Below are 27,992 nucleotides of genomic sequence, written 5' to 3'. Positions count from 1 at the left end.
TGGTGCCACCAGTGCCTGGTGAGGTGCAGCCCGGCCCCACAGTGACACCAGTGCCCAGTGTGGCGCAGCCCAGCCCCACGGTGCGACCAGTGCCCAGTGTGGTGTAGCCCAGCCCCACAGTGCCACCAGTGCCCGGTGCGGTGCAGCCTGGCCCCACGGTGCCACCAATGCCTGGTGCGGTGCAGCCCAGCCCCACAGTGCCACTAGTGCTCGGCGCGGTGCAGGCGTCCCCATGGTGCCACCAGTGCCCGTCACGGTGCAGCCCGGCCCCACAGTGCCACCAGTGCCCGTCACGGTGCAGCCCGGCCCCGCGGTGTCACCAGTGCCCAGTGTGGTGCAGCCCGGCCCCACAGTGCCACCAGTGCCCGTCACGGTGCAGCCTGGCCCCGCGGTGCCACCAGTGCCTGCTGCAGTGCAGCCCGGCCCCGCGGTGCCGGCTCAGCTGGGGACGTCCGGAGCAGGAGCAGCCCCCGGTGAGCCAGCATGGCGTGCTCCCCGTCACCAGTTACCTAAGGAGGGAGATTTCCCGGAGCCTGACGGTGCTGGGGGGGCCGACGGCTTCCCGTGACTCCTGCGATGAGGGGGGCGTCCACCGCACCCTGGCCCTGCCGTCCTGGGAGAAGCTGTCTCAAAGAACCGAGGAGTTAATCTCAGCAGCAGAAAGGCACACTACGCCAAGAAATGGAGGTGATAGAGACTGATGAGCACAGCAGCACACCACGAAGAGTTAAAGGCAATAACCCTTTCATCCGGACCACCTAGGAGTCAGGGGACAGGGGGCTGCACCCCCGGCAGCACAACCCAAGCGCCCCAGCCACGAGGAGAGCGAGGCAGCGCGTGTCCTGGAGGGTGACGGGCGGCCGGGACGCGCCCGCGCCTGCTCCCCCCCGCTGCTTCTGACGCGGGGCAGAGCACCCTCCCGCTCCAGCTGCCGCGGAGCTGCCGCTGAGCGGACACGGCAGAGGCCTCCACCAGACCCGAAACGTCCGGGCACAGCGGGTTCCTTGTGCCTGGGAACGGGCTGGCACCCACAGCCCGGTACAACCTGACGTGGGTGTAGGAAAAATGGAGCGGGATGGAGGGAAGGAGGGGGATGTGGGACGGCTGGCGCTCGGGGAGGCAGCAGCACGGCTCAGCCCCGGCAGCCCACGGCAGCAGTGCTGTGAACACACACCCTCTCCACTTCACGGCACATGGTGACACTGCTCCATAAGGGACACTCGCAGATCCCTCAGCCCCTGAGCTGCTGCCCCAGCACAGCAGACCCCGCTGGGACAGGGACCCCCTGCTGCCCCCCAACCTCAGCCCCTTCTCCACCCACCCTGCTCCTCATCATCACCCTCGCCCGCCCCTCGCACGCACAGACACACGGATCTCATCTGCAAACACCCCTGAGACCTCGCTCCAGAGAACAGAACAGATCTGGTGACGGGAGCTGGATTTATGGCCGTCTGCAGCCCAAAGGCTCGTTCCCTTCCCCACTCCTAAATATAGCAGCTGCCGAGCGCTGCTTAATGGAGCCGTCACGGCAGCACCGGGGCCGCAGCTGATGGATGGAGCCGTCACCGGGGACGGGTGTGGAGAGCGGGTCTGCGTTTAGCGATGGAGCCGGGGACACCGGGGCAGCCCGGTGCCGGGGTGGTGGCAGCACAGGGGACAGGACACGCAGGGAACCGGAGAGGGGAACACGCAACATGGGAAAACCGCGGCCTGGAAGGCAGGGGGAGCCCGTGCGTGGGCGCAGGCTGCGCTGGCTGCTCCGGCTGCTCCGCACACTGGCTGCACTGGCTGCTCCGCACACGGGCTGCGCTGGCTGCACTCACTGCTCCGCACACAGGCTGCACTGGCTGCTCCGCACACGGGCTGCACTGGCTGCACTGGCTGCACTGGCTGCACTGGCTGCTCCGCACACGGGCTGCACTGGCTGCACTGGCTGCTCCGCACACTGGCTGCACTGGCTGCTCCACACACGGGCTGCATTGGCTGCACTGGCTGCACTGGCTGCTCCGCACACGGGCTGCACTGGCTGCACTGGCTGCACTGGCTGCTCCGCACACTGGCTGCACTGGCTGCTCCACACACGGGCTGCACTGGCTGCACTGGCTGCGCTGGCTGCTCCGCACACGGGCTGCACTGGCTGCACTGGCTGCGCTGGCTGCTCCGCACGCTGCCCGTAAAGCACTCCTGGGAAGTTTCTAAAGGGCAATTCTTCCTAGGTAAGTCTGCCTAATACATTAGATACAAATAGAGGAATATTAACAATCCGGGGGTGGCCAGGAGCCATCTGGACGTGCCACAGAGAAGGTTCTGGAGAGACGCAGCTCTGACTCAAACCGACCGGACAGTCTGCTGGGCCAGAGCCGGCTGAGGAGCCACCCACACGCACCCCGGCACCAACACCGCCCGCCAACGGGAAAATGACTCCTTTGGAATGTGAAAATACAGCTTCTAGTCCCTACAGAATGTGGGAATGATATTCCTAAATACTACTTAGAATTTAATTTACTTCAATTTAATCTTATTAAATGCCAGATTTATGCACCCCTTACCACTGGCAGTGATTTCCCTTTCATCACATATGTCTGACCAAGCGCTCCGGCAGCGCCAGCAGCACGGCAGCAGCAGCTGTTGTGTTCTCCGGCGCCAGGCACGAGTGTCCCCAGCCCCAAGGGCTGGAGCTGCAGCCAGCGTGTTCCCGGTGGCAGCGGCTGCTGCCCGGGGCTGCGCTGCAGCGCCGCAAAGAGCGACAAGCCATGGTTTGGAAACTGATCTCTCTACTCATTTGATGCAGCAGCAGGGACGTTACGGTTGTCACCCAAGAGCTACATCAAACCACCTGAGAGACCAAGGTCACCAAAAACCATCGGGCTGACAAGGAGCTGACGAGGGAGATTCCAGGCAGACTGCGCTAGTCAATAAAGTGAGTTTAAAATAGATTCCATCTTCTCAGTTGAAATGCCAAGCAGAAGCAGTGAGGCACCAGTCAGAGGGGTGGTCTCGGCAACGGAGGAGGTGCCTGCTCGGGTACAGGGACACCTGGAGCAGACACCCTGCTCAGACGGGGCTCTTGGTGCAGAACGTGGTGCCTGGTCCCAGCTGTGCTGCTCTGGGTGCAGGGACAACAGTGCTATGGGGACAGCCCAGGCCCGCGGGCAGGGAACGCTCCGTGGCCACACGCGTTCAGTCGGGAGCCGTGGTGCTGCGGCACATCCCAGAGCAGCGTCTGGGTCCCGGAGCTGCAGCCCCCCGGCTGCTGCCTGTTGGGGATGTCACCCACGCGTCCCACACCCCGCTCCCGAGCACCTGCCTCGGAGGAGGCTGATGAGCAGATGCCACCACAATGAAAGCCTCTTCCAGGCTCCGTGCCAGGCAGCCAATCTGGCTGCGGCGGCCTCGGCGCCGGCACCGGGGAGAAAGGGAATTGCTGTGGAGGGAGACCCGCTGACCCGCGCCATGGGGGGAAGGACACGCGGTGCCCGAGAGCAGCCCGAGAGCAGGGCAGATGCTGGAGCCCGTCCGCGCCGTCCCCAGCTCGGTGACCACGGCCAGTGCCACCGGGGCAGCCGCGGGTCCCTCAGGCCGGCGCTGCCGCAGCCGGGAGCCTCATTGCCAGCGCGGGGAAGCGTGGAAACCCTTCCAGCGCGGCCGTCCCCTCTGGCGGGGCTGCCAGGACAGCGGGCTAATTTATGTCCCTGCGGCACCTGCATCTGCTGGCTGGAAACAGAGAAGCCCAGGGACGGATCTGCTGGGTGATTTGTGGCACTGCTGCACTTTGTGCGGACTGGGAACCTTTGCTGCTTTACCCATGGCTGCTCTCCATCCCGACAAGTTCAAATACAACTTTGCTCCAAGCAAGTACTTTGAGAAGCCTTGCTGTAACTTTCTTAGTCTCACACAACGATTTGCATACAAGATGTAATACATTTGGTGAAACCTTGGCGGGCATTACACGAATGCACAGAAGAGATAATTGCATTAGTCCCTCTTGCCCTTAATTTATGAGTTATACTTGCAACAGAATTATGCTTGTTAGAGTTTTTAGCTTATCTGTAAATGAAAAAATGCAAATCAAACGCAAGCCTGCTCTGCAACGGGGGACTCAGAGAGCAGCACCTGTGCGGTGCCTCCCGCGGGGACTCGCCAGGCTGCCAGCCGCGCGGGGACATCGCTCACGGCCACCAAACACCGCGTGGGGACATCACTCACGGCCACCAAACGCCGCATGGGGACATCGCTCACGGCCACAAAACGCCGAGCGGGGACACCACTCACGGCCACCAGACACCACACGGGGACATCGCTCACAGCCACCAAACACCGCGCGGGGACATCGCTCACGGCCACCAAACGCCGCGTGGGGACATTGCTCACGGCCACCAAACACCGCGCGGGGACATCGCTCACGGCCACCAAACGCCGCGTGGGGACATTGCTCACGGCCACCAAATGCTGCGCGGGGACATCGCTCACAGACACCAAACACTGCGTGGGGACATTGCTCACGGCCACCAAACGCTGTGTGGGGACATCGCTCACGGCCAACAAACGCGGCGCGGGGCCCGGGGAGCTCGTGTTCAGCAGAAGGGCTCCGCAACTGTTCCACCTGGCTGCACCCACATTTCTGCAACAAGAGCCTTTGTCCCCCTGCAAAAGCTCATGGCCAAGGCAGGAAACCCACTGACAGCAGCACCTGGGACCTGGTGCCAACTATGGAGGACAGAGACTTCAGATATCTGGCACCCCAGGGCAGGGAGGACAGTGACACTGCCAGCAGTGCGGGAGGGACAGCCACAGAGAGCCGGTCACCCCTGCGTCACTCTGCTGACCCTCGCCCGTGTGTCACTCTGCTCCTCACCTGCGTGTCACTCTGACCCTCACCCGTGTGTCACTCTGCTGACCCTCACCCGCATGTCACTCTGACCCTCAACTGCGTGTCACTCTGCTGACCCTCACCCGCATGTCACTCTGACCCTCACCCGCGTGTCACTCTGACCCTCACCCGCGTGCCACTCTGCTGACCCTTGCCCGTGTGTCACTCTGCTGACCCTCACCCGCGTGTCACTCTGACCCTCGCCCATGTGTCACTCTGCTGACCCTCACCCGTGTGTCACTCTGCTGACGGGGCACATGTCCCAAACCAGTCACCCCATCACGGAGCAGCTCAGGGAGCCCAAGGGCTCGGGAAGAGGACGAGCACCACCGAGGGTCCAGACGGGGACCCCGGGGCGCTCTGACCCAGTGGCAGGGACCCCGGCAGCCCTGGGAGCGGCACCTGGACCGCCAGCCGGCGCCCGGCAGCCCGGCCACGGCTGAACGGCTGCTGTACCTCCGCAGGGTGAGCAGCAAAACCGAACTGAGAAAAGCAGGGAACTCCATACGGAAAGGGTTTGGATCCCCTCCTTTTAAAAGCATTGAGCTACTGAAACAATGGGAATAGCACAGTACAAGAGTGCCAGAGATATCAGCAACTAATGCTGATACAGTCGCTTAAAAAGAGACAGAAATACTAACCCACTGTCTGAGCTGATGTCAAACACAGGGCCAGAAATCAAACCAGAAACCAGCCTGAAACAAAAGAGACCAACACAGACTAAGTGCAGCACCTTCCCCACCGAGAGCAGAAGCTCACAGAGCCGAGACAGCCGGGCTGGGCTCCCGCGTTCGGGTGGTGGGACAGAGGACGGGCTCGTGTCCGGAGTTCCGGAGCCAGGTTCAGAGGAGCCTGAGCCCGCCGCTGAGCCCAGCGCTGCGCTGGAGCCAGAGGCGCCACCCCGGTGCTCCGCGAAGCTCCCCTGCTGCCCCTCCCCGGCGCTGCTCTGCGCATCCCTGCTCCAGGGGCTCCAGGGGCTCCTGCTCTTCGTGCTCTGCCATGGCAACAAAACTGAGTCCAAATTCCGTTTGCAGGAGCTCAAATAGCAATTATGTGGGTTTTTTCTTTAAACTAAGTGATGCTACGGACTTCTTTTTCCTTTCACAGATCTAAACAAATCGGCCCAGGAGAGACGACTTCAACCCACCGCCTTTTTTGTCCTGCGGGTTCCAGTGCATTCTGGCGATGCCGGAGCCTGTGCTGCCCCCCTGCCCAACTGCCACGGCTGGAACGGAGGGACAGCTCCTGCCCATGACTGTGGGACCCCAACTGACCACTAAACCACCCACGAGACGCGTCTGGGTTTTGCTGCCCAGTAGTCAGAACAGTATGAAGTGTCCTGTTATCAGAAATGTTCAGGAAAAGCAAACCTGCAAAGAATCTAGTGTCAAAACTTTGAAGTTGCCACTTTGAGAAGGGCAAAAATCAGCAAGTGTAATAGATATTGGCTTTAAAACCTGAGCAGCACCTTGGGATCAGTGTAACACCGCCCTTTACCCTTGACCGCCAGAGGAAGCCGCCAGCAGAGCTGTGGATTAATTAAGACAGGAGAAAGGTTCAAAGAAACGAAAGGGATGGAGGTGGAAGGTGGCACAGCCAGAGGGGAAGCCTGAAATAAGCGGCAGTGCAATGGGGACGGACCGGGCTGGGAGGGAGGTCAGGAAAGAGAAAGAGACATCGGGAGGGTTTTCCAAACGCCGGCACAGACGTGGCCACAGGCCCGTTCAGCGGATGCAGAGGGACGGGAGATGAGATCCGAGCCCGGGAGGGTGGATTTGGTGAGCAGATCTGTGCCCATCCGCGCCTCGTGACCCACAGCTCCACTGGGAGCAGGTCTCTGCGTGCGCCGCCGTGTTCCCGCCCCAGCGGGACAGCCCGGCCGCACGGCTCTGCACGCCGCCTGCGCCGCCGTGTTCCTGTGCCCAGCGGAGCCGCACGGCTCTGCACGCCGCCTGCACCGCCGTGTTCCTGCACCCAGCAGGACTGCCCGGCCACACGGCTCTGCACGCCGCCTGCGCCGCCGTGTTCCCGCGTCCAGCAGGACCGCCCGGCTGCACGGCTCTGCACGCCGCCTGCGCCGCCGTGTTCCCGTCCCAGTGGGACCGCCCGGCCGTACGGCTCTGCACGCCGCCTGCGCCGCCGTGTTCCTGTGTCTGGTGGCACCGCCCGGCCGCACGGCTCTGCACGCCGCCTGCATGCACACCAGCGAATTCCCGTCTTCTGGCCGGGAACTGCCACCTTAGGAGCGGTCAAACGGGAAGAGTCACCCCCCTCCAGCCACGAGGCCCCGGGACAAGCAGATGCGTTTCTTGGGCTGTTAAGAAGGAAGCTACTTCAGGCTCCAGATCTACTCCTACCACCACTCCTCGTGTGGCACTAAATGGCTCTAAGGACAGTACTGGAGGCTGCCGAAGCTTCGATAAAAGCCAAGGTGCCCCCAGCCACTGGCCCGTCCCTCGCCCGGGGCCATCCCAGGGCAGAGGCCACCGCTGTCCCTCCAGCCGCCGGTGCCCGCTCCCGGCTCGGAGCCGTCCCCGCGTTCCCGGCGCAGCGAGCACTGGGTCACTCACCAGGGCGCGGTGCCAGCAGGACAGGAGCTGGGCCTGCCCTCTGTCCCCAGGACCGGTACGCGTCCACACTAAAGGAGGGGACTGAACTCCACGTCAGAAGGTGAAGCAGAGTCCCAGCCGGGCAGCTGCTCCCGCCATGCACACTGTCACCCCCAGAAAGCCACCTCCAGCTTGTCACCAGGTGCCCGTCACGCGGCACCGGCGGTGGATCCGCTCCCCGCGCCGCTGCAGGGCAGCGTTTGCACATCCATGTCCTCGTCAATCCTTCTGCAACACCACACTGAAGAGCTGGAACGGCAACAGGGGGACCGTCCTTCCCGCAGGGCCCTGGGACGGCGCTGCAGCTCCTGAGGCCGCACTCGCCTGGCTCCGGCCCCCGACCCACCGCTCCAAGGCAGACACCTCCTCAGGAGCAACTTCCCCACACAGGGACCCCCAAAAACCCGCTCAGAAAAGCTGCAGGGTTGGACTGGGTGCTCGCCGCTCAGCCAGGGCTTCTCCTCTCCAGCCCTGGCAATTCTAGCGGATGGACTTCTTCCATTTCCTCCTGTCCACCCTTCCTCTCCCAGCGTCATCCTCCTTCACAGAGCCAGGTGTTTGGCAAAAGCAGTAACTGCTGACTTACAACAAGGTACGCGGGTGCTACACACAGACCAACCCCAGCCGAGCCCTGACCCCCGGAACGGACACAGGACACCTGCAGCTCCATCCCACCGGCAGCTCCGTCCCACCGGCAGCTCCATCCCACCAGCAGCCCCGTCTCACCGGCAGCTCCATCCCACCAGCAGCCCCGTCTCACCGACAGTCCTGTCTCACCAACAGCCCCGTTCCACCCGTGACCCCGTCCCACCCGTGGCCCCGTCCCGCCGCCCTGCGCTCCAGCCGTGTCCCTGTGACGGGGCCGCGTCCCTGTCAGCCCGGCCCGGTGCCGCTCTAGGACACAGCTCTGCAGAGGATCACAGTTCCAGAACACACCAAGAAAACGAGAGAAGGTGGAACAGACAACTCATCCCTTCGCATGCAGGACACACAGAGTTATGAAGCGAGTACCATAACAAACCGAGCCGACGTCCCCAGAGGCTGGTGCAGACCAGCAGCAGGCAGAACAGCAGTGCGCTGCAGGAAACACAGCTGTGTTTCATCAGGTACCAGAATCCTCCACAATCCTCCTCCTCCTTTGCAACCCACATGTTTGCATCACCTCAGGTTCCACCAGAGCCGAGTGAAGAACAACAGTGCCCTCTACCCAAAGAACCAGCCAAGGACCTGCAGGCTCTGCCCAGGACCGGATGGGACAGCACGGGATGGGGCAGCACGGGATGGGACAGGATGAGGCAGCACGGGATGGGGCAGCATGGGATGGGATGGGACAGCATGGGATGGGGCAGCACGAGATGGGACAGCATGGGATGGGATGGGACAGCATGGGATGGGGCAGCACGGTATGGGATGGGACGGGATGGGGCAGCACGGGATGGGATGGGACAGCATGGGATGGGACAGTACGGGATGGGGCAGCATGGGATGGGGCAGCACGGGATGGGGCAGCACGGGATGGGGCAGCACGGGATGGGACAGCATGGGATGGGACAGTACGGGATGAGGCAGCACGGGATGGGACAGTACGGGATGGGGCAGCATGGGATGGGGCAGCATGGGATGGGGCAGCATGGGATGGGATGGGACGGGATGGGGCAGCACGGGATGGGATGGGGCAGCATGGGATGGGACAGTACGGGATGGGGCAGCATGGGATGGGACAGCATGGGATGGGATGGGACAGTACGGGATGGGGCAGCACGGGATGGGACAGCACGGGATGGGTTGGGACAGTACGGGATGGGGCAGCACGGGATGGGATGGGACAGTACGGGATGGGACAGTATGGGATGGGGCAGCACGGGATGGGGCAGTATGGGATGGGACAGCACGGGATGGGACAGCACGGGATGGGACAGTACGGGATGGGACAGCACAGGATGGGACAGCACGGGATGGGACAGCATGGGATGGGATGGGACAGCATGGGATGGGGCAGCACGGGATGGGATGGGACGGGATGGGGCAGCACGGGATGGGATGGGACAGCATGGGATGGGACAGTACGGGATGAGGCAGCATGGGATGGGGCAGCACGGGATGGGGCAGCATGGGATGGGATGGGATGGGATGGGGCAGCACGGGATGGGATGGAGCAGCATGGGATGGGACAGTACGGGATGGGGCAGCACGGGATGGGGCAGCACGGGATGGGATGGGACAGTATGGGATGGGGCAGCACGGGATGGGGCAGCATGGGATGGGACAGCACGGGATGGGACAGCACGGGATGGGACAGTACGGGATGGGACAGTATGGGATGGGGCAGCACGGGATGGGGCAGCACGGGATGGGGCAGCATGGGATGAGACAGCACGGGATGGGACAGCACGGGATGGGACAGTATGGGATGGGCCAGTATGGGATGGGGCAGCACGGGATGGGACAGTACGGGATGGGACAGCATGGGATGGGGCAGCACGGGATGGGGCACCATGGGATGGAACAGCACAGGATGGGGCAGCACGGGATGGGATGTGACAGCACGGGATGGGACAGCATGGGATGGGATGGGACAGCATGGAATGGGACAGCATGGAATGGGACAGCACAGGATGGGACAGCATGGGATGTGACAGCACGGGATGGGACAGCCCGGCTCTGCAGGGACAGTCAGAGCGTCACCAGCACCTCCTCTCAGTGCCGGGTGCTCCGGTGCCCCTGGTGAGCAGCTGCAAACGCTCCTGGCCCTCGCACGCCCTGGGAACGGGTGATCCGAGGAAGGAGCTGCCGGTCATTTGTGTTAAATCCACACCCTTGTCACACCACCTGCGCTTCCAACGTCTGCGCTGGCCACCGCAGACACCGAGGAGACAGGCCCAGCCAGCAAGATGCTGTCACTGTCGGGCTTGTAAGTAACGACGTACCCAACAATTTCAACAAAGTCCAATTTCAAAATGTTTTTTAAGCAAGAAACGTATTTCTTGATCAAAATGTGGTTCAAGCTCCTAAGTGTTACTTCAGAAAGCCCTTCCACAGGGGGAAGAAGCAGCAACACTTGCAGCAGCTGCACTGCTACCCGCAGGCACCCAGGCACTAACCAAGCACAGCCCTGCCGCGCCATTAAAGCCTCCGTCTGTCCTCAGAAAAAGAAGAAATGTCAAAGGCTAAGCCCATTAGGAACTCAGTTAACATGGTTTCATGTATGAGTTATTTTGACACTACGATGTAGGAAAACAGCTGGAAATGTTGCCACAAATAAGTGGGCAGACAAGGAGCAGCAAGGAGAGGTCTCTGCTGCGCAAACCCACGGTGCCCTGGGCAGCGCCGACCCCACGTCCTTCCACGGGAGCAGAGCAAGATAACGCGGAGACGATCCGAGGAGGAGGATCCGGGTGCCGCCGTTACTGCACAGGCAGAGCAGCGCAGCTCGTGCCGGTCCCAGGCTCTCAGCACACGCTCTGCACAGCCCCAAGCGCAGCCGGTGCCGCTGGCCGCGCTGGAGTCTCCGGGGCACCCGCACACCCACCCCCTGCCCGAGCGGTGCTGCTGGAGCGCCCCGGGCCCCGCTGCGCTGGGGGAGCAGCTGCACGCCCTGAATGCCGCGGAAGCAGCCGCTGGAAACCACGACTCCGCTCGTCCGCAAGTGCTCTCCAGCTCACCTGTTGTGGCGCAGCCCCGTTCAGTTTAAAACAGCTTCCCTACACCTCCCAGCACAAGCAGGTTGGTACGTGGGAGCAGACAGGCAGTGCAGTTTCCTGGAGCAGACGGTGCCACATCTCTGCAAACAAACCGCCCGCGAGACAAACCCCGCGGGGTGACACTGACTGTCCCTGGCAGCACCCGGAGCTCTCGCTCCGCTCCATCCCTGTCCCCGTCCCCGTCCCCGTCCCGCCCGCGGCTGCTCGCACGTGTGCGCCGGAGCGTGCGGCACGCTGTGCCTCACACCCCCAGGCTCGTCCTGTCATCTGTGGGTGTCACTTCCCAAGAGATGGGCAGCGCCGTACGGCAGCTCAGTCTGTCCCACCGAAATCAGCTGGGACGGACAGGCGGACCTGCTGCAAAACGGGAGTGTGAGAAGCACCAGGGAGGGTCGAGGGGAGATGATGGCGCAGGGTGAAATGAGCCCGCTCGGGAGGGCCGGAAGAAATACATTTAGGAAATGCAGAAAGCTGGAGCTCTTTCCCAAAGGGAGCCGAGCAGCAGAGCGGGCAGGACCCGCAGAGCCAGCGCCCGAGGGAGACCCTGCCCCGCCGCAGCACACCAACGGGCAGCTCATGGCCTGTCCCTCAAAGCACGAAAACACATGCGGGTTAAAGGAACGTCCTAATACCATCTCCGAAATGTCAGTCCTGAAAGCCGCTCTCTCTGAATTTCAAGGGAGATCACGATGCGTTTCCCGCGCTGCTCTGGCCCGTCGCAGTCACCTCGCACCCGCTCAGCAGAGCCCCGTGGGGCGTCTGCCCCGCAGGCTGCTGCCCCCCCAGCAAAACGGCTGGACATGGCTCCGACCCACACGGCTTTGGTCCCCAGTGAAGTATGGCCGGGCAGAACCTCCACCAGAACCTCCACCAGAACCTTCACCAGAACCTCCACCAGAACCTTCACCAGCGCACAGCCCGGCCAGAACCTTCACCAGAACCTTCACCAGAACATTCACCAGCGCACAGCCAGACCAGAACCTCCACCAGAACCTTCACCAGAACCTCCACCAGAACCTTCACCAGAACCTTCACCAGCGCACAGCCCGGTCAGAACCTCCACCAGAACCTTCACCAGAACATTCACCAGCGCACAGCCAGACCAGAACCTCCACCAGAACCTTCACCAGAACCTTCACCAGAACCTTCACCAGCGCACAGCCAGACCAGACCCCACACCAGCTGCCGGGCCACACTGAACCTCGGCCAGCACACACCGCGCCGACCCTGACGGGAGGTGCCAGAGCAGCACCGTGTCCACGCAGCTCAACCTTCAACACACGTCACGGCCTCAAACCAACGACCTTCTGCAAACAGTCTGTACCTGGAAACTGCGCCCGAGCGTTGTCTGGAGAAGTGAAGCCTGGCGAAGGCCGGACCGTGGCAGGGGACACGCCAACAGCTGGAGTGCAGACAGCTGGAAACACCCACATCTCCGCTCCAGCTCTAGTGTTTAAGCACCGTCTGTCTTTCACATTTCACTACACACCTTCAGTTTGCCCAAGCACGTAACGTCCTCCAAGAAAGCAGCCAGCAAACCTGGGCTCCCAGCTGCAGGAAGGGCTTTAAACCACCTCCAGCAGTCTATTCTCCCTCTTATTTCGCATCACAACAGGCCGGGGCAAACAGCGCCCGCACAGCCCAAGGCAGCACCGGGGGAGGAGGGTGGAACCTCTCACTGCAAATCCCAGCTCACCAGCCCGGATACCCCTGAAGCAGGAGGAACATCCCACTCAGTCTCCTCTGCCACCAAGCGCTCCCCAGCAGCACAACAGAAGCACAGCGGCCTCCCCCCGCAGGCCCAGGGGACTGCGGAGCTCAGGCAGGCGCGGGGCGAGCAGCGCTGCCCGTGAACACACACACACCGCGGGGCAGCACGAGTGGGCACGGGAACGCGACCCGGAGCCGCAGAGCTGGCAGCTGGACCAGCTCGGGGGACAGAGCTCTGCGTGGTCTGCAGTGCCGGGGGTCCCACCCCATGCACCCCCGGACCGGGTCCCCGGGGCGCTCATTAAAAGCAGCTGTGCGAAACAGAATGGTGTTGTACTGATTTCCTTCTCTCTTTCACAACTTTGTTTCCACCTTCACAATCAAGGTTCAACTCTCGCCAGAATGCAGCCGTGTGAATTTTAAAGCTCATGGAACATGCAAAAGGAACGTCACTGAGTCTGTCAAATCAGGGCCACTGCTCTCCTCAATACACTGAAAACCAGCTGTTCTCTGCAGGCGCTGTACGGCAGGACAGGCCCAGGCCGGCCCGCAGCGCCTCCCACCCGCTCTGCGCTGGGACACGGGGTCACGGACCCACAGCAGCCGGTACGGGGACACGGGGTGACGGACCCACAGCAGCTGGTACAGGGACACGGGGTGACGGACCCACAGCAGCTCGTACAGGGACATGGGGTGACGGACCCACAGCAGCTGGTACAGGGACACGGGGTGACGGACCCACAGCAGCCGGTACAGGGACATGGGGTGACGGACCCACAGCAGCTGGTACAGGGACATGAGGTGACGGACCCACAGCAGCTGGTATGGGGACACGGGGTCACGGCCCCACAGCAGCTAGTACAGGGACACGGGGTGACGGACCCACAGCAGCTGGTACAGGGACATGAGGTGACGGACCCACAGCAGCTGGTATGGGGACACGGGGTCACGGCCCCACAGCAGCTAGTACAGGGACACGGGGTGACGGACCCACAGCAGCTGGTACAGGGACATGGGGTGACGGACCCACAGCAGCTGGCACAGAGACACAGGGTGAAGGACCACAGCAGCTGCTACAGGGACACGGGGTGATGGCCCCACAGCAAATGGTACAGGGACATGGGGTGACAGACCCACAGCAGCTGTCATAGGGACATGAGGTGACGGACCCACAGCAGCCGGTACAGGGACATGGGGTGACGGACCCACAGCAGCTGGTACAGGGACATGGGGTGACGAACCCACAGCAGGGGCCCCGTGAAGTCGTGGTGGCCCCCAGGACCACCGCACGGCTGGGCACAGACAACCTGTGTAAGGAGCCATTGGAGGAAAGTTGTTTCTACAAAACCGGGGACCCGGCACGTGACCCCAGCGGGGGAAGGACCGAGAGACATCCGACATGAATCCTTCACGTGAAACAAAGTCTCTTTGAACTAATCCCAGAGTGCAAACTGATGGCTGCATTTGAAAAGTCAGGCTGGGGCAGGGTAACCAAAGAGCCAGGAATGCGTATTTTAAATAAGTCAATAAGGGGAGGGGGCTGTTAGAAGTAGATGAATGAGACAGGTAAACTGAGGCAGGGTCAGGTGGTCCGTAAACCCTGCAGTACCAACGAGGGAAACTGTGCCCGGATAGGGGGGATATAAGGGGGGGCTTTTTGCCCCGTTCCGTGTGCCGACCGTCAGGTACAACACCCGGTGTTGCAAAATCGCTACTAAAATCTGCTTTGCTGAGAGATCCTGCCCGGGCCTGTTCTATTGACAAGGCGATTGTTTCCTACAACCTGCAGCTGCTGCCGCCCCCGGGAACAGCAAATCCCGCTGGGGGGCGCTGAGACGGGGCTCGGGGCTGCCCGGGCAGAGCCGCGGCCGCTCGGCGCGGAGCAAACACCTGCACACCGCTGTTTCCTCCTGGAGTCTCCTAAAGCGTACCGCGGGGCTGCGGGTGCAGGTCGCAGCCACGCTCTCCTGCTCCGGCACAACACCTGGCACTGCAGCAAAGGGCACCGGCGATCACGGTCCTCACGCTGTACCGCACACCTACCGCGGTTCCACGGCGTCACCAGGGGATGCCAGTGCCCTCAGCGATGTGAATCAACCCCGAGATACAGCTCTTCAGATGCACCCACCACCCATTGCAAAGACTGCAAACCCTGAGCCTGCTAGAAACTTGCAGTGAGTAGCTCTGATCCCTGGGGCCGCCCGGCGCGGCTGGTGGGACGCGGGGGTCCGGAGCACAGCTTACCTTGCCGCGGGTCGTACTGCCGCATCTGCACCTCCTCCACGCATTCTGCCGGGAACCAGCCGGTCCTGCCCTTCACGGTTCCTTCCCAAAAGCCACCTTCGCCGATGCTGAGCACTGCGGGGAGAGAAACAGGACGTGAGCGCCAGCAGGGCTGCCGAGAACGGGGAGGCAGAAGCACCACCGCGCTGTCGGCGCAGCGGGAACACAGCGGGGCACAGCACAGAAAACGTGCCAGGGTCAGGTGTGGTCTGCAGGAAGAAAGCACCTCCAGAAGCTTCTCTGCCCCACGTCCAGGAGAGAGACAGCGTAGACACGGGCACTCATGCAGCCATGTGCTGTGGAAACGCAACCCTGAACCGGCAGCACCCTCCCGTGTCAGGATCCTTCCCGGGGACCCAGACAGCACACGGGCTTTGGTAAAAGCCCTTCTGGAAAGACGCTGCCCACCGTGACTGCTGACAGCGCAGAGCACCCGCGGCCCGCGAGGGAAACGAGAGCAGAGAGGGGAGGAAACCGGCCAAGGGACAGCACGAGGCACCCCGGGAACGGGGTGTCAGAAACACCGCGAGCCGTTTCACTTCGAATGATCCGGCAAACAGGACGGGGCCGCGCTGGCACAGCAAAATTCTCCCAAGCCATTAAGCCTTGGGTTTATTGCTCAAAGCCGAGAGAAAACGGAAAGGAAGCCTTGAAGTGTGCTCTGAAGATTAAATGAATTCACCGTCAAGGAGATTTTAAGGGAGAATCACACCAGGAGTGTCCTCATTAAACCAGGGAACCGTCAGCCTGCGCTCAGCAGCCGCGGCTGCACAGGACGGCTCAGCGGACACCGGTACCCGTGCTGGGGAGCTACAGACACAGCCAGCACCCCCCACAGCACCCACACCTGGAGCACGAACCGGCCCCACGGCCCGCGCAGCTCCAGGTGACAGAACAGGCTGAGCCTTCTGCTACAAAAACCACTGCCTGCAAACGCACGCTTGATGTCGGCTGCCACGTCCCAGCCCCGCAGCCAGAGCCACGGCCCACGGCAGCAGCTCCTGCCGGACACACCGGGACTGTTCTGCCACACTGAGAGGGGAATGGAGCTGGTGAGGGGCTGGAGCACAATGTGATGGAGCGGCTGAGGGACCTGGGGGTTCAGCTGGAGAACAGGAGCTGAGGGGAGACCTTCTGATCTCTGACCTGCCTGAAAGGAGCTTGGAGCCAGGGGGGTCGGGCTCTGCTCCCCAGGAACAAGCGCCAGGAGCAGAGGAAACGGCCTCAAGTTGCCCAGGGGAGGTTGAGGTTGGATCTGGGGAACAATTTCTTCCCCAAAGGGCTGTGGGGCATTGGAACAGGCTGCCCAGGGCAGTGCTGGAGTCACCAGCCCTGGAGGGCTGGACAGACGGACATGAGGTTCTCAGGACACGGGGCAGGGACAGGGTGGGTTATGGTTGGACTCGGTGACCTTCAGGGGCTTTTCCAACCAACACAATTCTGTGATTCTACAGTTTAAAAACGCCTCCATGTGACCATTACATTTCCCACGGCCACAGAGGAAACGATTGTCATTCCCGGAGCAGCCAGGAGAACAAAACCATGCCTAACACAGGAGAGGAAAAAGGGAGGCGAGAATCATTAACAACCTTTCCAGCTGTTCCCCGTTGATATATCATATCCCGAGCGCCCAGATATTACCCCTGTTTTATCCAGAGAATGGCTGATGTGCATCTCTCACTTGAATTCGGGCACTCACGAGGCCAATTAACGGCCCCGTCCTGGCCAAGGAGCAGAGGGGAGCAGTCACCCCTGTTCTCAGGTTACTGCGGCTCACAACACCCTCCTAACCGCAGCGCTCTCCGGAACAGATGGTGAATTAATGCGTTAGATTTAGTCTACAAAATACTACAGATCAAGAGAAACTGTTGCACATCACCCGAAAGTGATAAGCTTTTGATAAATCCTTTGGAAAATATTGCAGTGCAGAATCTGTAATGGCCGTTCATTTGACATCCAGACAGGAGACGAGAGCAGCGGCGCGCGGGGTCCCCGCCGTCCCGCTCCCCGTGCGCTCATTGCCGCGGCCCCGCCGGCAGCACAAGCTCCGAACAGCCAAGCCCACCCCACCAGAGACCCCCGGGCCAGCACACATGGGGCGTTTCTTGGGCTTTGTCGGAGCCTCCAGGAGCCGTCAGAACCCCCGGCGCAGAGAGACGACTCTGAGCCGGGTTCTCGAGCTCCTCGGCGACCCCCGAGAGCAGGTGAAGGAAAAGGCTGACGTGGGCTCTATTTCAAACTTGTGTCATCTTATCTTACACTTTTCCCATGGCTGTTTGTCCAACTTTTTAATCACAGCTTAACCCTGCGGCTTTGAGATCAAGCGCCTCATTGCAGCTCAGCTGCGATCACAAACGTGCTGGGGGAACGTGAGGGTTCCGGAGCTGCTGTCTCGCGGTTTGCAGACGCCCTGGGACCCGACCCAGCACAAGGACAGTGACCCCGGCGTCCCTGGACGCCCCTCTGGCCACCGGGACCCCAACCAGGGTGAGGAGCCGGTCACCAGAAGGGCCCTTTGGCAAGGGGCTGACGGTGCTGACGGACCAGGGCACGGGGAGGCCTGGCCGAATCCTGCTGGTGGGGCTGTGCCACAGCCGGGCCGCAGGAACAGAGCTGGGCAGCGGGAACGAGACCCCTGGTGTGACAGCAACCCCAGGAACCAGCCCCCGGGTCCCCTCCAACAGCTCCCGGGATGAGCCCTCTGAGAACAACGGACTTGGTGCCGCCAGGCAATGCAAGTGTGCTACAGCCTGTCACCCCGTGCCACCCTGTCACCCCGTGCCACCCTGACACCCTGTGCCACCCTGCTGCCTGTCACCCCGTGCCACCCTGACACCGGTCACGCTGTGCCACCCTGTCACCCCGTGCCACCCTGACACCCCGTGCCACCCTGACACCAGTCACGCTGTGCCACCCTGTCACCCCGTGCCACCCTGACACCAGTCATGCTGTGCCACCCTGACGCCGGTCACTCTGTGCCACCCTGCCTGTCACCTCTGTGCCATCCCACTGCCTGTCACCTCTATGTCACCCTGTGGCACCCTGACACTGGCCACTCTGTGCCACCTTGTCCCCCTGTGCCATCCTGCCTGTCACCCCTGCATCACCCTGTCATCCTGTGCCATCCTGCTGTCTGTCCCCCTGTGCCACCCTGCCTGTCACCTGTGCCACCCCGCTGTCCTGCACCGCCCGGGTCCCTCCCCGCGCTCCTTCAGCGCGTCAGCTGCACCTTCTGCCCCAGCTGGCGATGTGCGCACTGATCACTGTGAAATTAGCTCTCCTCGTTAGCGCAGCGGTGCCTTCACACCAAGGGCGCTGAGGAAGCCGGTCTGTGTGCACTGTTCCTTTCCTGCCCCGGAGCCGCAGCAGCTCCAGCACACAGGAGCCCTGGCGCTTCGGGCCAGCGGCAGCTGCGTGTCCCTGGGTTCACTGCCCACCCGGGGACACACGGGGCTGGGGGGACACGTGTCCTGCCCAGAGCCACGTGCCAGCGCTGGGGACACAACACCAGGCCCAACGGCTGGCGGATCTACTGGGCTTCCCGCTCAGGAACAGAGCGAGGGGTCGCGCACACGAGCTCACCGCACCATGGGCCGCGGTCCCACCGCCATGCCGGGGCTGCTGTGCGGGCAGTTGTAATTAGTTACCAAATAAACACCTGAGTTACGGTGGTATTTGCCGTCTCGGCTGGCAGAGGGCACACGTGCTGCCACCTCCCCGCCAGCAGGGCCGGATTCACCCCGCGCCGGCACCCCGTGCCGCGCGCCGCCCAGCTCAGCGCAGGCACCGCAGCGGCTAACGAATGATGCGCCGCCCCACGGCGGCCAGAGCCAGCTCCCAAAGCAGAGGAATCAGATGGCCGGTATCCAGGCAGCAGCCCTGCGGGCAGCACGGGAAAAGCAAACACGGCAGCCTGATCTGCAAGGCAAACAGGACTCGGCTCAGGCTCCTCTCTGGAGCTCTTCTTGAGATGCAAATGCTCCTGCTCTCCAAAGGTTATGATGTTGTCACCATCTGGAACAGCTCCAAATCCTGTACTTTATTTCCCACTGCTCTCGTCCATGCTTTAGAAGCTCTGCTAACACCTCCCAATGGAAAATTTCCCTTCTCTAGTACGCTGTATTCCCAAATTCGCGGAGCAGAGCTCATCCAGCTCTGCAGAGCCCGCTGCTCTGCCCTTGTTCGCTCGGCTCTCCGACCACACCGCACTCCTCAACACTGGCTGTTTCTCGAGGGTTGGACGGACTGAAGTTGCAGCCTGTCTGGCATCAAGCTGAGCACAGACCTCAAGGTAACAGCAAACCGAGTCCATTGGAATGCAAGGAAAACGTTAAAGTTGTTCGTATTTCACCAGTTTGTCTCTGACGGCCTCACACCAGATAACAGAAAAACCTTGCCATGAAGATGATGGAGTGGAGCATCTCCCGTGTGAGGAAAGGCTGAGGGAGCTGGGGCTCTGGAGCTGGACAAGAGGAGACTGAGGGGGGACTCATTCCTGGGGATCAATATGGAAAGGGGCAGTGTCAGGAGGATGGAGCCAGGCTCTGCTGGTGACAACCAGGGACAGGACAAGGGGCAACGGGTGCAAACTGCAACACAGGAGGTTCCACTGGAAGAGGAGAAGCAACTTGTTGGGGTGAGGGTGTCAGAGCCTGGCCCAGGCTGCCCAGGGGGTTGTGGAGTCTCCTTCTGTGCAGACATTCCAACCCGCCTGGACACCTTCCTGTGTAACCTCATCTGGGTGTTCCTGCTCCATGGGGGATTGCACTGGGTGAGCTTTCCAGGGCCCTTCAAGCCCTCACATTCTGGGATTCTGTGTGAACTGGGCAGGAGCTCTGGGCTGGCCGGGAGAGGCGCAGACGGTGCCAACAGGCTCTGATGCCACCACAACCCACGCTTGGCACACCAAGGGGATGGCGCTTGGGTTCAGCCGGGCTTAGCAGGGCCTGACTTGCCCTGTGGACGCCGTCTCTTGGCAGCCGCTCCCAACAAGTAGCTCCTAAGGCCTGGTTCATTTTGGGTCCGTTCTCCGCAGCGCCGGCCCAGGGCTGGCCGGCGGCACAGCCCCCTCCCTCACACCGAGCGGGCAACGCCACCGCGGCCCGGAGAGGCTGGTGCTGACGGGAGAACAGAGGTGAAGGGTCTGCTGAGGCGTGTGATCGCGGGTGCAAGCAGCCACCGGCTCTGAAGGTCACCGGTAATCTGCATAGCTATAAACATGGTAATGAGGCGCACAGCGAGCCACGGTGGGATGCGCACACAAAGCGCTTAAATATGCTCTGAAGAAGTGAACAAACAAGGCATACATGGAGAAAATGACTAAAGGAAGGCAGAGCAGATCACGTCTGGACGCAGAGCACGGCCAGCCCAGGGCCACCCCAGCGCCGTGCTGTACCCCAGGAGCGCCTGCTGTACCCCAGGAGCGCCTGCTGCACCCCAGGAGCGCCTGCTGTACCCCAGGAGCGCCTGCTGTACCCCAGGAGCGCCTGCTGCACCCCAGGAGCGCCGTGCTGTACCCCAGGAGCGCCTGCTGTACCCCAGGAGCGCCGTGCTGTACCCCAGGAGCGCCATGCTGTACTGCAGGAGCGCCGTGCTGTACCCCAGGAGCGCTGCGCTCCTGAGCTGGGTTTGCCTGCCAGGGTCCCCCACCCTGCGGCTGCGGGAGGAGCCGCTGGAGCCACGGGGCGCCCCCAGCCCTGCCCGCCCTTGGAGCACAATCCCCCTCTGCTGCTACCAGGGACCTGACCCATCCCACCCCACTCGCAGCCCCTACTCCTCTCCAAACACGTCTCCCAGACCCTTCTATGCTGCCCCTGCACGCTCTGCCGTGCCTGCAAACCTCTCCCTTGGAGAATCCACTGTAGCATCCTCCAGGTCTTGTGGAAAATTCCCCCTGAAACGATGCCTATGGAGCCCAGCCAGCTGCAAATGACGAGGCAGTTGTCCTGACCAAAGGCGATTTTTTTCCCTTGTCTTCCATTCACTTCAATCCCACTCAACCCTTAGAGCCTACACACAGGGCCAGCTCCTCCAGAGCGCCTCAGTGCGCCCGTCTGTGCCGCCAGCTGCTGTGCTGCCTGAGCCCCAACCGCAGCCCCAGCATCTGCCCTGCCCTGCCCCTGCCCCTTCCCTGCCCTGCCCTGCCCCTGCCCCTGTCCCTCCCCCTGCCCCTGCCCCTGCCCCTGCCCCTGCCCCTGCCCCTGCCGCTGCCCCTGCCCCTGCCCCTGCCTCTGCCGCTGTCCCTGCCCCTGTCCCTCCCCCTGCCCCTGCCCCTGCCCCTGCCCCTGCCCCTGTCCCTCCCCCTGCCCCTGCCCCTGCCCCTGCCCCTGTCCCTCCCCCTGCCCCTGCCCCTGCCCCTGCCCCTGCCCCTGCCCCTGCCCCTGTCCCTCCCCCTGCCCCTGCCCCTGCCCCTGCTCGGCACAGAGGGGGCTCAGACGGGCCTGCAGGTGCTGCCGGGAGGCGCCTTCCACAGGGCTGCCAGCAGCACGGGGTCTGCAGGACTCCTCCGGCTGTTCCTGCCGCCGAGTTTCCTCTCGCAGCTGCCATGTTCCGTTGCTTCACAGGGTCCAAGACCACAAGAAATGGAATAAAATACAAACAAAAAACCCACTCAACCAACCAACCAACCAACAAGCACCCGACCCATAGAGGCCATGGGTTTTCCCTTTCCTGAGTCCCTCTATGGACACAGCCACACACACCTGTACGGATCCAGCCACGCACCTCTGCATGGCTCAGCCATCCACATCTGTAAGACCCAACCACCCACATCTGCATGGCTCAGCCATCCACACCTGTATGGATCCAGCCACGCATACCTGCATGGCTCAGCCATATACATCCCCATGACCCAGCCTCCCACATCTGTATGATCTAACCACCCATATCTGTACAACACAACCACCCACATCTGCATGACCCAGACACGCACATCTGCATGGCCCAGCCACCCACATCTGCATGACCCAGCCACCCACATCTGCATGGCCCAGCCACCCACATCTGCATGACCCAATCACCCACATCTGCATGGCCCAGCCACCCACATCTGCATGGCCCAACCGCCCACGTCTGCATGGCCCAGCCACTCACATCTGCATGACCCAACCGCCCACGTCTGCATGGTCCCACCACCCACATCTGCATGACCCAGCCACCCACATCTGCATGGTCCCACCACCCACGTCTGCATGGCCTAGCCTGAGACTGCGCTCCCCACACACCCCTTCGACCTCTGCAATGTCCTGGTTGCTGCTCCTGCCTAAAGCACCACGCAAGGAGAGCCGGCGCTGCACCGGGCCCCCCGCTCTGCGGGACCGTGCCGGAACGGCTCTCCAGTGGCCACCCCGGGTCCCCCTCAGGCCACACGGGAAGGTCTCAGGGCGGCAGTGGGAGGGGCAGCTGCTGCAGACCCCAGCCCGCCCGGCTCCCCCCTGCCCTCACAGCACCGCTGCCACGTCCCTTGTCACTGTGACCGCCGTCCCACTCGCAGCCCGAGCAGCCCCTGACGGGGCAGAGCCGGAGGGACCCAGCTCTACCCGCACAGCTGCCGCAGACGTGACTTCCTGCTCAGGTTCTGCCGTGCTGGGGACAGGTTAACGCGTGGAGATAAAGAACAACGCAAAGGGCAACAATGGAAACGCTGTGGGCCCTGATGCACAATGCATAACACACTTCAGTTCATTTCTAACGGCTTCCTCGTACCAGCCCTCACCCACAGCTCTGCTCTGCGCCTCAGACCCTCACTGAACTCTCCTCGGGTCCCTCATGCGTCACTCGGCACCAGGGTCCCCACTCGGCACCAGGGTCCCCATTCATCACCAGGGTCCTCACTCACCACCAGGGTCCCCACTCATCACCAGGTCCCCACTCATCACCAGGGTCCTCACTCACCACCAGTGTCCCCACTCATCACCAGGGTCCCCACTTGTCACCAGGGTCCTCACTCATCACCACGGCTCCCAACTCGTCACCAGTGTCCCCACTCATCACCAGGGTCCTCACTCACCACCAGTGTTCCCACTCCCAACTCGTCACCAGTGTCCCCACTCGTCACCAGGGTCCCCACTTGTCACCAGGGCTCCTGACTGGTCACCAGGGTCCCCACTCATCACCAGGATTCCCCACCTGCTCTAAAAATGTTGTCAAATCCCAACTCCTCAGTGGTCCCGAAGGACCTCACCCTGTACGGCACAGCCTGCGAAAGGCAGAGGACAGTCCTGGTCCCCTTGGCCCCCCAGTGTCCCATCACAGACCCGCTGTCACTGTGCTCTGACCCCAGTGTCTGACACAGACCGGCTGTCACTGCGCTCTGACCCCAGTGTCCCATCACAGACCCGCTGTCACTGTGCTCTGACCCCAGTGTCTGACACAGACCGGCTGTCACAGCGCTCTGACCCCAGTGCCTGACACAGACCCGCTGTCACAGCGCTCTGACCCCAGTGTCTGACACAGATCCGCTGTCACAGCGCTCTGACCCCAGTGTCTGACACAGACCCGCTGTCACAGCGCTCTGACCCCAGTGCCTGACACGGACCCGCTGTCACTGCGCTCTGACCCCAGTGTCTGACACGGACCCGCTGTCACAGTGCTCTGACCCCAGTGTCTGACACGGACCCGCTGTCACTGCGCTCTGACCCCAGTGCCTGACACAGACCCGCTGTCACAGCGCTCTGACCCCAGTGTCTGACATGGACCCGCTGTCACAGCGCTCTGACCCCAGTGCCTGACACAGACCCGCTGTCACTGTGCTCTGACCCCAGTGCCTGACACGGACCCGCTGTCACAGCGCTCTGACCCCAGTGTCTGACACGGACCCGCTGTCACAGCACTCTGACCCCAGTGCCTGACACGGACCCGCTGTCACTGCGCTCTGACCCCAGTGCCTGACACAGACCCGCTGTCACAGCGCTCTGACCCCAGTGTCTGACACAGACCCGCTGTCACAGCGCTCTGACTCCAGTGTCTGACACAGACCGGCTGTCACTGCGCTCTGACCCCAGTGTCTGACACAGACCCGCTGTCACTGCGCTCTGACTCCAGTGTCTGACACAGACCCGCTGTCACTGTGCTCTGACCCCAGTGTCTGACACAGACTGGCTGTCACTGCGCTCTGACCGCAGTGTCCCATCACAGACCGGCTGTCACAGCGCTCTGACCCCAGTGTCTGACACGGACCCGCTGTCACTGCGCTCTGACCCCAGTGTCTGACACAGACCGGCTGTCACAGCGCTCTGACCCCAGTGCCTGACACGGACCCGCTGTCACTGTGCTCTGACCCCAGTGCCTGACACAGACCCGCTGTCACAGCGCTCTGACCCCAGTGCCTGACACGGACCCGCTGTCACAGCGCTCTGATCCCAGTGTCTGACACGGACCCGCTGTCACTGCGCTCTGACCCCAGTGTCCCATCACAGACCTGCTGTCACAGCGCTCTGACCCCAGTGTCTGACACAGACCCGCTGTCACAGCGCTCTGACCCCAGTGCCTGACACAGACCCGCTGTCACAGCGCTCTGACTCCAGTGTCTGACACAGACCCGCTGTCACTGCGCTCTGACCCCAGTGTCCCATCACAGACCTGCTGTCACAGCGCTCTGACCCCAGTGTCTGACACAGACCCGCTGTCACAGCGCTCTGGCTCCCCAGCCCTGCTCAGACCTGCCCGTCCATCGCTGACCCGGGCCCCCCGTGTGTCCCCAGCTCCTGAGTCCCACCACTGACTGTCTGTGGGTTCCTGCGTCCCTGGGAGCTGCCATGGCCAGATTCCTCCAGAACAGCTTCATTCAGTTTCAGCCCTGAGGGGCAGCAAAGCACCAGCACTCACATCTGCTGTCTTGGGCTGCAAACAAGGACAAAGCCATTCTGCTGGTTTTATCTATTCCGTGATTATCAGGAAGCCGTTTGGGGCTCAGATACGGAATCTGAGTGCAGGGACTCTCGAGCCTGCGCAAGGCACACCTCGGGAAGCCAGGGGCGTCACAGCGCGTCCGCAACGGGCGCTGACGCCCGCGGGTCTCACCCCACGGCCAGACCTTCCCCGATGGCGCTGATGGGAGCACCCCAAAGCCGCCCGGCCGCGGGGAGGCAGTGCTCCCGCTCGTCCCACCCGGCTCAGGACCGCAAGCAGCCCCTCTGCAGGGCCCGGGAACCCATGGGACGGCCCAGGACCCCCGTGCTGACAGCACGACCACCACCGTACACCACGGGCTCCCCAGGGCCCGGGCACGCGGGATTACCTGCAGGTCCGGAGTCGCTACAACACGCGGCTGCCGAGCATGGCTGGAGCTGGAGACCTGACTGCGTTGCCCAGACCTTGTTCCATTTCACATCCAGCCCCGCAGAGCTGCACCCTGGACAACTGTTACCAGCAAAGACAAACCCTAGAAGGCTACAAAATGGCAAAAAGTGGAACAGGTACCATGACCTCACATCGAGACTAAATGTACATCGCATCACGGAAACAACACACTTGGAATCCAGGATCAAGAGGCAACAGGTGCTGCCGTCACGCCCCGGTCTCCAGGCTGCTCTGTTCCCAACCGGTTTCCAGCAAACAAGGGAACGCTGCCCAGACTGGTGCAGCTGCACGTCCTGGCAGTTGCTCCTGTAGGCTGGGCTTACACACAGCACCCAGTCCATCCGAGGCCAACACGGCCGTGACCCGGCCTCTCAACCACATTCTTCACCTCCGTGTTCTTCACTTCTGAGCCACTGACATACAAGACCCAGGAAAAGGGACACTGCCAGAACTACGCCAAAAGCACAGTTCTGCTCAGTGTCAGCTGGAAATTACTGTTGCTGAGCTCTGAAAGAATCAGCAACTGACCCATTTTCTGGTCCAGTCCCTCCTGCGAGCAGCAGTGCTGCGCTGTGACCTTCACTGGGTTCCAGAGCTCATCGGGCTCCGTGTTTCCTCCTGTTATTGTTTCCCCACCCTAGCAAAGTTTTCTCCTCCTTTCCATTTAATTTGCCTGTATATATTGAGACGCAGCCAACACTGGATTAAGCCGAGCACTGCAGAGCCTGCCCTGCGCCCCACTCGCTGCGGCTCGGGCCCAGGCTGCACCGGGGCTGCTTCCCTAACGCTCCGTCGCTCTGACCCCGCAGCCCGCGGTGCTGGTGAACCCCGCTCAGCAGCTCCAGCAGCGGCCCCAGCGCTGCCACACGGGTCCTGCGGCTGCTCCACACGGGCAGGTGAATCTGGTGCCAGCAGCACACGGGTTCAGCTCCCACCTCCAGCACCGAGGGCTCCCGCACCCGTCGGAGCTCCCGCCCCCGCCCCCGCCGGAGCTGCCATCCCTGACGGCTCCCGCTGGACAGCCCACGGCACTTCTAGAGTGGGCGCCACGTTAGCCCCGCTTTGCACAGCTGCTTTGTTACGAAATTAAAATGCAGGTATGAAAGCTGATTTTAAATGCCCTATCAAATTAATCAACTGCCTGCATACAATCCATCTGGCAGATGTTGCACGGTCCTTTCATCACAACAACAGATCTCACTTGGGTTTATTAATGAAAAACCAAGAAGGAGACAAGTTGGCAGCTACAGAAATTAGGGAAAATGGGAAAGATTCATATGGAGCCCCCAGATGAACAGAAAACACGGTTTGTCCACCAACCTCACAACCTTCCACTGAAACGCCCTGGGGAGGCTCCTGACCCTGGTTACACTTGAACAAGCCTTCGTTAACCATCACTTGAACAAGCCTTCGTTAACCATCACTTGAACAAGCCTTCGTTGGCTATCACTTGAACAAGCCTTCGTTAGCCGTCACTTGCTCGTCTACTGACAACAGATGAGACTGCACGCAACACGGAGATGGAGCCCCGCGGTCAGCATGGACGAGATGTCTGCCCTCCAGAGACATGTCCAGCGCCCGCCGAACACTCCTGCACTGACACCCACCTCCAGAGCTGTGCCTGCACCACGAGCCGTTCACACACCGACCACAAACACACACAGAGCAAGAACAGACACACAGAGGGCAAGAACAGACACAAGGCAAGAACAGACACACACAGAGGGCAAGAACAGACACACACAGAGGGCAAGACCAGACACACAGAGGGCAAGACCAGACACACAGAGGGCAAGACCAGACACACACAGGGCAAGACCAGACACAAACCCCAGTGCTCCGGTACTCAGAGCAGTCAGCACACCAACAACTCAGCAGCTCAAATGCAGGAGAAGCTGCACCTGGGCAGTTGTACTACTCCTACGTTACACCAGGACGTAAGCGCATGTGGAGCTTCCTACAACAGCCTCCAGTCATTCCCACCCAACCAGGGCTGTGTGGCTGCTTCTCCACGACAGCCGCTTGGTGTCTTCCAAGCAGAGCCACCGCCCCACCTCCAGGTGCTAAACCAGCCCCAAAGCAACATCAGCAGACACCCCACTCAAAGCTCACGTGTTTCCTCTATAGCATTACAACAAACTAGTCCAGAAAGAAATCCAACACGGAAGGTGTTGGCCCATTGGGGAGGAGTCCTCAGCCGTCCTGTCCACGCAAACACCAGCTCTCCGCGCAGCCACGAGCGGCCACGGGCTCTGCAGCCACCCAGGCGCCTCTGCTGAGCCTGCAGGTGCTCCCTGGGACCAGATGGATCATCCTGCTGGCCAGTGGAGATCGACCAAAGCCCGGCACAGAGAGGGATCAGTTAACAGAGCTTCAGTCTGCTGTGCAAGTTCACTCGTGCAGAAGAATAGTTTCCCTCTCCAATAAAGAAGGCAAATTAATAAAGACCAAAGAATTCCTGTATCTCCAAACTTCTCTTTGCTCGAGTCACAGCAGGGTCTGAGACAGTAGGTAAGAGTA

The 27,992-nt window shown here is 61.8% G+C and overlaps 1 protein-coding gene across 1 annotated transcript in view; it reads right to left on the bottom strand.

Moving 5' to 3' along the window:
• Nucleotides 1-27,992, bottom strand: part of SHANK3 (SH3 and multiple ankyrin repeat domains 3) — a gene marked incomplete at both ends in the record, with an annotated part of 330,722 nt that overhangs the window by 118,895 nt on the left and 183,835 nt on the right. Inside the window, one exon of the mRNA XM_080358124.1 lies at nt 15,135-15,248. Within this exon, the coding sequence (XP_080214250.1) occupies nt 15,135-15,248 (114 nt within the window). The remainder of the gene's footprint in view (nt 1-15,134; nt 15,249-27,992) is intronic.

This window comes from Nesoenas mayeri, assembly GCF_963082525.1.
Source record: "Nesoenas mayeri genome assembly, chromosome: 1".
Taxonomy (NCBI): domain Eukaryota; kingdom Metazoa; phylum Chordata; class Aves; order Columbiformes; family Columbidae; genus Nesoenas; species Nesoenas mayeri.
Note: the sequence above shows the minus strand (reverse complement) of the source record. Positions and strands in the feature narration are given on the sequence as shown.